Source organism: Fopius arisanus, unplaced genomic scaffold (genome assembly GCF_000806365.1).
Source record: "Fopius arisanus strain USDA-PBARC FA_bdor unplaced genomic scaffold, ASM80636v1 scaffold00054, whole genome shotgun sequence".
NCBI classification, from domain to species: domain Eukaryota; kingdom Metazoa; phylum Arthropoda; class Insecta; order Hymenoptera; family Braconidae; genus Fopius; species Fopius arisanus.
Window position 1 is genome coordinate 39052 of NW_011887793.1, and position 9795 is coordinate 48846.

General features: G+C 36.3%; 1 protein-coding gene across 3 annotated transcripts in view; it reads right to left on the reverse strand.

Annotated features, from left to right (window-relative positions):
• Positions 1 to 9795, reverse strand: part of MTA1-like (metastasis associated 1-like) — a 58141-nt gene that overhangs the window by 27595 nt on the left and 20751 nt on the right. For 2 of the 3 annotated variants that reach the window (XM_011307448.1, XM_011307451.1), the window contains exon 4: positions 511 to 693. The exons of the other annotated variant lie outside the window; for it this stretch is intronic. In XM_011307448.1, coding sequence (XP_011305750.1) covers positions 511 to 693 — 183 coding nt within the window. The remainder of the gene's footprint in view (positions 1 to 510; positions 694 to 9795) is intronic. 3 annotated transcript variants of the gene reach the window in all.

Genomic DNA, 9795 nt, shown 5'->3' on the forward strand with positions numbered 1-9795 from the left:
CCCATTCTACAAACCACTTCTATTATTAACATAATTGCTTGAACTGGATCGAATTTAGCCGCTTCATTAATGAGGATTGAGTCATAAGAATAAACAAAGTATTATGTAAGCCTTGATTTATCCCAAACTTTGGCTATGAGGATGAGGATTATTTACTTATTACTCTGTCATGAAAGCCAGGAGAAAGTTGAGAAAACTTCTATACTAATGTAATCTTAATGTTTCTTTCAACGTTTCCGAGATTTTTAAACATTTATGCAAAAACAAACTTCATCAGCAAAGCATTTTCCGGAAAAAGGAGATCTGTGAATACTTGGACAAAATTGATTTTTTACGCATGATAAAAGAAACAGCTTTTGGCAAGGAATGTATAACATTATAAAATGGCAATGATGGAAAATATATGTATGGAAATTGGATTCACACTACCATCACCTCAAGGGAAGCGAAAATTGGACGTTTATCGACAAAAGACTGGACCTTTTTTTTTATCATTTTTTGGTCACTCACCATGGGGCTCGTGGGCCTCCGACAGTGGGGCTTTGAGCCATCCACCTTTCCCAGCCCCTTTGCTCATCATTTTCGGACCAATCCCATCTTTACTAGTCATATCCTTAGTCGAATCTTGATTCTCGATTTTCTGACTCTGCGTGCTTGCAGGAGATTCTGACCTCTGCTGCTCCACGCTTGCCACTGCAAATTTTTTTGGAAAAACATACCCGCTTTGCTTATTTTGTTGATTTAAGATTATCTTCGTTTGGTATTGATTTAAATTTTTCATTCAATTCTAATAGTTTCTTATATGGGGCATCCATTCAATGCTTCATTTTTAGATTGATTTGATTAGCAATGAATAAAATCAACAGTAGCCGGCTGAATGAACATGCTTGTCGGATTATAGATTTCTCGGCAAGGATTATAGGTTCAAATCTCAATTTTACAGTTAAACATTGTTCAACTGCAAAGTCGGAAATCAAGTAATAGGAACTCAGTCACTGAGAATTATGAAGAAATACTTTCAAAATTTTGTCATTACGTTACTTGACCGATGAATGTCTGGTCTACTGTCCTTTTCTATTGTTCCGTCGCGAAGAAATATATATCCGAATAATTATATATAACACACGGCATTTTTCGCGGACACAGCTCACATATATGATAGAATATGTGAGGATAATATATACGTGCAGTAAAGTGATATTGTTCTATGGAGGTTGAAAATGTTTGTTACTTTCGTTCTACTTCCCTAAAGTCCAATATAAAACCGGATAAAATTCAAACAATGGGGGGCAGGTAATTCTTAACCGAAAGTACCGAGCCGCATAATTCGGAACGCTAATCTAAATTACCCAATAGCTAAATTGAAAAATTTGAAATCGAAAAATCGAAGGGGATCGAGAAGAGAACTGAGAGAGAGAGAGAGAGAGAGAGAGAGAGAGAGAGAGAGAGAGAGAGAGAGAGAGAGAGAAAAATAGGAAAACAAATTTACTCGGGGCATTTTTTATCATTACCCACGTAAGTGTGGGTAGTAGAAGCCGACTGATATATGACAACAGCGCGTGAGAGACGGCGGGAAATGAGAGACGTACTTGAGTACCACTGCTCTGCCGTGAATTTAGAGCATTATTCCATTATTAGTGATGAAAAACACTTATTATTTTACCGATGTTGAGGCTCGAACCTCTGAGGTTCCTATTACCAATTCCATGTCCGGTTCACTAGGCTACCCTGATCTTACGATGAAGTCAACTCCATTTCGCCTATATAATCTCTGTCGGGGTTTTCGCTAACTTTGTAATTATTCCCGGCTGTGCGTATACTTTAAGAGATTTTTTTTGGTTAGAACTCACTTCCGCTGATGAAAAATGATTTAAAAAATAATACAATACTAATGAACAAATCGCAGTTAGAGCACCACTTTCCTCGTCAAAATAATATACTTGCAAGTTTAATACGTCTACACATATTAGCACAAAACACTTGAATAAAGTGTATTATATACTTTGTACATAATGGTATCATTGTACTGCACTTGTCGGAACCCGGACGACTGGATCCAAACTTAATCAGATTCTCATCAGGAATCATCTGACCAAACTCAGCTCAGACTGATTGAATGAGAACCTGATCTAGTTCTACATGGACTATTTCTGTTTCGATGAACTGGATCAAAACATGATGAGTTTCTCATCAAGAATGGGGTGATCAGACTAATATCAAGCTGATCAGGTGAAGCCCTGATCATAATCTATCCTACGTAATTCGGATGAGAGTAACTTGCTCAAAACTTGATCTGTTTCTCATGAGGCAATGTCTGATCAAAAATGCCTGATCAAAAATACTGATCCAGCTTCGGGGTGACCTACTGAGGCAATTTCCACTCAGGACTGAGTAAGCCTATAGGCCGATGAGTAACACATAGGCCAGCGCTTGGCCAAGAGTTGATTTTTGAAGACTTAGGAGAACATCACTGGCCCAATGTTATGTCAGGCAATGGCAAACCAAAAATGGTGCAGTATTTTTCAGCGAACACTTAGCCCAGTGTCGATTGCCTGAAAGTTAGTTGATCCAGTCACAATATGCCTGGTTAGTCATTACTAGACCGTGACAAAAAATCATTCGGGGAAAAACAAAAATCCCAAAATGCATTAATTTGGATAATTAAAAACTGGCAAGGTGGCAGGCGTAGTATAGTTCCGTGAATGACCACTGAAACGTTCAGCTGCTGTGGTCGTCATTTCGGAACACTCCACATCAGGCATGGGCAACCTCTGCTCTGAAAGCAAGCCGTGCTCCCAACCTCTAGTAGTGCGTATCAAAGGGCAGACGAGAGCCCATTGTATCAGGCGATATTACTGATCTCTATATAACTCAGAGGGTAGGCGGAAAAAATATCCCCGGAAAAAATAGCCCACACACGCAAAACGTGTTAAAACCCACCCAATTTGATAGACCATAGGAAAATTAGAGCCCCTAAAAAAATAGACAACGAAAAAAATAATTAAATTAAAAAATAATTAAATTGAGCCAGTTTTAACACGTTTCGAATGTGTGGGATATTTTTTCCCTGGGATATTTTTTCCGGGATTCACTCAGAGGTGGGCAACCTCAGCTCTCGGAGCTACTTCAGCTCCCGACCTCAATTAGGCTAAATTGTCTCAAGTCATAAAATTTATGGCCGCACCCTCCTTCGGGTCCGTGATGCCCTGCGCGTAGGCAAGAGTAGAGGGGATATTCGGCATAAACTTGGTGGTGGGAAAAGTAAAATATGAGAATTTTCGATTTTTCCCATGGAAACTTCCTTTTAATTACCCAAATTTTTGTTCTGATTTTTTTGATTAGCTAATACGTTTGTGCACTAATGCATTGCACAAAAAAAATATTCGTAACTTCCATATGTTGCTTGAAGAGGAAATACTGTTCAGAAAACTATTAATAATTATTATTATGTTGTTGATCATAATAAATTTCCGAATTTCCCTTCTTTATTTTTCACTCTCAACGCCAAATTAAAATGCCGGAACATTTCCCTAAGAAAAATATTATCAGTGTCTTCCAATCCTTGGAAATGTTGAATGCATAATTTTTAATCGATTCCCATCAATATCGATCGCTTATCAACATTAATAGTATTTCTCAACAACAACAACTAGTTCAAGCCATTTACGAAAAAATGTCCTGAAATCTTTCTTTTTAAACTCATTCCGTTATGTAGAAACGGTTCTTTCAAAAACTTCACCTTTTAGTATGAAAGAGTTGAAATAATGCGAGTAATTTCACATAGACTCAACTTTTTTGCGGCTTAATATTCAATAGTTTTCAGTACGTTATTAGCAACTTACAATGAAATTATGATATTAATCACCTTCGAGTAAAGTTCTACGAAAATGAAAATTGGTTTTTTATCGGTAATGAAAATACCTCATTTTCAAAAAAACCATAAATGGGTCAAAATTTCCTTTTCCTCGCTGAAAATTTACTCCATGTTTTAGGCTTTTTTTAGACCAGCTGCAGCTGGTCTATCCAGTTATAATCCTATTCTATCGGGTGGTGAGCCTTTACAACTGAAAATGGAAAATTTTCCTTTTTCATTCCCATCACATTTTTATTTATTTTAAGAGCTGACGCTAATAATGAAATATCAAAAAAAGCCTCTAGTACGATCATAATTAGAGTTACAGTATCGGGGAAAGTTTCATGAAGCATTTGCCAAATGATAAAGTGAAAAAAATGACAGTCGCGATTAATAGAAAAAAAATTGTTAAATCCAAGCCTCGACAAAAATATTTTCTAAATAGGATGATGCATGGATGGTGGTGGGCCTTTACAACTGAAGATGGAAAATTTTCCTTTTTCATTCCCATCACATTTTTATGTATTTTAAGAGCTGACGCTACTAATGAAATATCAAGAAAAGCCTCTAGTACGATCATAATTAGAGTTACAGTATCGGGTTACAGTATGAAACTTTCCCCGATACTGTAACTCTAATTATGATCGTACTAGATTCTAGTACTAGATTCTAGTACGATCATAATTAGAGTTACAGTATCGGGGAAAGTTTCATGAAGCATTTGCCAAATGATAAAGTGAAAAAAAATGACAGTCGCGATTAATAGAAAAAAAATTGTTAAATCCAAGCCTCGACAAAAATATTTTCTAAATAGGATGATGCATGGATTCGTTGAAATTGTTAGACATGTTCTGTTGAAACCTGCTTTGAATTTGGAAGAAGAAAATGATTGATTTTGTCATCCATGTGAAGTAATTAAATTCTGCGAAGTTAGTGTTGTTTTTTCCAATATATTTTTGCCCACTCTTGGCCAGCATTTCTCAATACTGATTAATGGAAACCACGGGAAGGTGGTAGGCCTATTCTGCCAGGAAAATTAATTGAAGGGCGCTAAAGAGCAATATGAATTGAAAGGAATCTACCAAGTTTACTAAAAAATAATTTTAAAAATACGTCCCAGACCATCCACTAAATTGAATAAAAGTTATAGGTAATGCTACGTTGTTCTTTTATTATTTTTTAGCAAACTTGGCAGACCCCTTTAATTGATATCCTTAGTGCCCCCAATAATTTTTCCTCCATTTTTTCATTATTTTATACCGAATTTTGATGCATTTTAGGCTAAACAGATGAAATTTGAATAAAAGATAACGTTCAATAAATAGTCCGTTTGGGCTTTGATCACGTTTATTTCTTGAATAAATGATTGCATGGCCACTGGAACATGACATTGTCAATTTTGTTGGTCGTCACTAAAATTTAACAGGCTTTTTTTGATATTTCATTAGTAACGTCCGCTCTTAAAATAAATACAAATGTGATGGGAATGAAAAAGGAAAATTTTCAGTTGTAAAGGCCCACCACCCGATAGAATAGGCTCTCGTCTACCCTTTGTAACTCTCAGAGCGGAGGTTGCCCAGCCCTGGTCTACATAATGTTAAAGGTCCGATCCACTTAAGATGGAGGGAGTTCTAAACTGACTTGGAGGCAAGCAAAAAGCAATAATAACCTTTTAAATGTACCGTTATCGAAATGAAGATCATGTAATACATCTTAAGGAAAATCAATTTCTTCTAATTTACTCATTCATGAATGCCAAGTACTCATGCAGATGGTCCAACACCAGAAAAGACATGTCCTCTCTAGGCAGTCTCGTGAGGGTTAGTAAAGGATGGATATTTTTCTGGTGGTCTTGATCAATCACATCTTGGAATTTCAAATCAATCAGCAAGCATAGATGACTTCGAGCATCGGATACTCAGTATACTGACGGATCCAGTTCAGAGTGCGGTAAGAGTTCAGAGTTACGGACTTCCAGCAGTACAGAGTAAGTTAAGAACTGGGGAAGAGTTCGAGTTACCCTGAGTAAACAGGTCTTCCTCTGCACTCTTAACAACTTTTAGGGTTAAAAGATCAAGATGAGGGTAAAAACCTGACTTTCCCAAGGATGAAGGATTTTCGGAAATACTACTTTTTTTAGGGATAAAACAGGCACCCTGACCTCTTGACTATATACAGAGTTCAGAGTTGAATTTGGGGGAGATCAATTTGAGGGGCATTTGAGAGGTACTCTGGATTCTAAACTATTTCTCCAGGTAAGAGTCGTCTTCTGGTTGGGGGGGTACTCTCAACTCTGAAAAACGTTCAGAGATCAGAGTGTCACTCTAAACACGTCTAATGTCAACTCTCACCTCTGAAAATAGTTCAGAGTTCAGCATCCCTGTTTTGCCCCTTAAAAAAATAGTATTTCGCAAAATCATCCACAATTCGAAGAGTTAATTTTCCACCCTCATATTGATATTTTGACCTTGAGGGATATTAAGAGTTCAAAGGGAGACCCGTTTATTCATTGTAATTCGAACTCTTATCCAACTCTTAGCTTGCCCTTAACTGCTGAAAATCCATAAGAGTTCAACTCTTAACTGGGTCTGCCATATTTGGAGCAAATTAAGATAAATGTAATCAGTACAGAGATATTGACAAAAAAATGAAATGAGTCATAAAACAGGATAATTGAAGTAGAATAATTATGAATTTATCGATTATCTTATATCGTTAATTTTTTTCTCATCAGTCACAATATAAAAATCCTTGTTTTCCATTGACTCAATTACAAATTTACACTAACATCATCTCATTATCTGGTGAAAAAAGGAAATTCCATATGAATAATACGTATTCGAATTGAACACTCATAAAAAAATTTTCTTTTTCCAATAATATTTACATATAATATCTATTAACCGCCAGTAAATCTAGCAATCACTGTGCAAATACTCTCATAAGACTTAATAATGCCATATAAATTTTCATGTGGTCAATAAATATTATTGCTTAAAGAAAATTTTTTTCTCAGTGAAGAGAATTAATGAGTGAACCTTCACTCATTCTTTTTCATACTAATGCCGAACACAATCATTTTTGTCGTCATAAACTTCAACATTTATTTTTCATTAATTCTGCGAGTTTCTGTTTCCCCTCAATGATTCAATCTTGAGGAATCAATTCTCCATGAGTTCAAACAAATTGATTATTTGATAAAAAAGTTTAAATTATTTGTGTGCTCAGTATACGTCAGAAACGACGACGGCAACGGCTGGTCATTTCGGTGGCCATTCACGGAACAATGCCTTCCGCCTCACCATTTTTTAATTATTAAAATTAATTAATTTAGAGCATTTCTTTCTTTCCCAAACGATTTTTTTCAGTAATCGATTCCCGAAATCATTTCTAACCAATTGAGTGTTTTGTTCAATTTTTTGAATTATTCGTTTGCTAAGTATACCTCATAACTTAACGAATTTATAATAAATAAAGCAATTTTTCCCAATTGATAAAAACAATTTCCAAAACATCCCCAAACGAATGAGCATAATTAGAATGCATAATTAATTTTTCATTTGCCAAAATTCGCTAAATTTCGAGTAAGTACTTCCGGGTAGGACTAAGTCTGTGCAAAATTGCGGTCCAATTGATTGGATAGTTTCTTTTTTTTCACTATCCGTTCTTGCTAACACCTTCCCGTTTTCGCTAATACCTTAGAAGTGAGTCAACCGATTTAATTTTTCTTCTCTTCCAAAATGTTCGTTTCGATAATTTCTAATTGAATGAATCAAAGTATATATACCGGTTCATATAAAGTTTTTGAGATATACTTATTTCTCAATTTTTTCGTAAAATTTGTTATAATGACTCTAGCTTGTGCAAAAATTAAGTTGACTATCGATGGATCCATTTGGAAGCCGACTACCAATGGAGTTAGTAGCAACGAAATGAAGCAAAAAAAAATAAGCCAAAAGGAGTTCCACACCAAGGCGTCTACTCCTGTTTGTTGATATTATTAATTTATGATGATCCCAGGTAGGTAATTACAAAAGAAAAAAAACTTTTCAAGCGTTGATCCAGGGCTGGCAAGGCTGGACTAGCGCTGAAAATACAAGGTTTTATCAGCCATGTGAAATGATGACATCTTTTCAAGCCTACAAAACCTTGAAATGAAAAGGATTAATAATATAGCCTAAAATGAGCCTTGATTAACTGAATTAACAGGGTTGAATAAGCCCTCCTAGTTGATTATTATTAATTGTGCCTTACCTACGCAACCCTAACGCAATCATCGCTTAAAAACCGACCTAGTTAATCGATAATTTATCAATCATGTAATGTGGTATTTCACCAAGTTACTATTCCTCGACCGTTTTGCGTTATATTGTTGACTGCCACCTACGGGAAGTCACCTTCGATGGCTAGAGTCCTGAGAGAAGATAGAAATTAGATTAATTTTATTAGTTTTTATTTTAAACCGAAATTGTTAGCCACGGCACTCCTTTTGAGGACAGCTTCAAGGATTTCTAGGAAGCCGAGAGATGTCATTGGACTTCAGATGTCATCTTCAAAGACTGATTTTGAACATGACCGTGGATGGAGCCAAAATCCAGTCATCATTATGACGAATGTGACGCAGTTAGCGATAGGTGGCTGATTTGATTTCAGCAAGCAAATTAATAATCACGGGTAACGGGAGATTTATTATTCCTAAAGAGCAATATTTAATGTAGGAAGTCATTTGGTGTGGTTTAGGTAGCGCTGGGAATTTTTTCTCTTCTATTTCGGACAGGAAAAATGTAATTAGAGCATTGCTAAATTGAGAGCGCATGTGTTACAGAATTAATTGTACCTGCCGCAGGCCTGAGTGATTTGGATTGGTGAATAATGATGTCATCATCACCAATCATATTTTCTCATTGAGTTCTCTGCCTGTTGCATGGTCCGCATGTTTCGCTAAAATTACTTCCCGTTTGATGGACAAACTGTGTCGACTTTTTTGCACATAAGATGCTTTGGATACGCCATTTTGACGCAATTCCGAACTTTGAAATATTTTGTAGGATTATTGGAGTTTTCCGATGAGCGTTCGTGATAGTGGGCTGAGGTTTTCTATTTGTATAATTGATGTCTTGGACATCTGAGCCCGACAGGACTAGTAGTGAAATTTTGGCTTTCTCTCTCTCAGGTCCTTTTTTTTTGTTTTGTTGTAATTTTACATCGATTCTAACATACTTACTCACTCAATTATTGGACAAAATTACTATTTTTTTAATTTATTTGATTTCAAATTGTTAGTTTCGCGACTTTTAGAATTTCGTAAGTGTCGTTAATTAACATAATTTTTTTGCCATCGAATTTTATGCTAATTCTACCACTTGAAGACCTCGTGACCTCGAAATTATTTGTCTTGAATTTCTATCTGTTTTGTTCTCATTGTTATGGATGCAAGGGTACGTAGACTTATCGATGTTCGCCTTGAATCCCTGAAAAAACATCCCCGAAAAAAATATCCCGGAAAAAAAATCACGGAAAAAAGATCCCCGGAAAAAATATCCCCGGAAAAAATATCCCCGGAAAAAATATCCCGGAAAAAATATCTCCGGAGAAATGATCGCCAAGAAAAATTCTAATATTTAATTCTTAATAATAAATATTTAAAAATCCTAATTTTAATAATTTACAAAATGCATTTTAGAAAAAAATTTCTTTATTTATTATGACATATAAAAGGGTTAAGGGTTCGATTCCCCATGAAATTAAAATCATCTTTTCTTTTCTCAAATTTTGATTTAATGTGTTATGTGGGGAGTGGGAGGGGGCTTCGCCCCCCCCCCCAAGCCCCACCGGGGCTTCGCCCCTGGACCCCACCAGGGCTTCGCCCCTGGGCCCCATCGGGGCTTCGCCCCTGGGCCCCACCGGGGCTTCGCCCCTGGACCCCACGGGGGCTCCGCCCC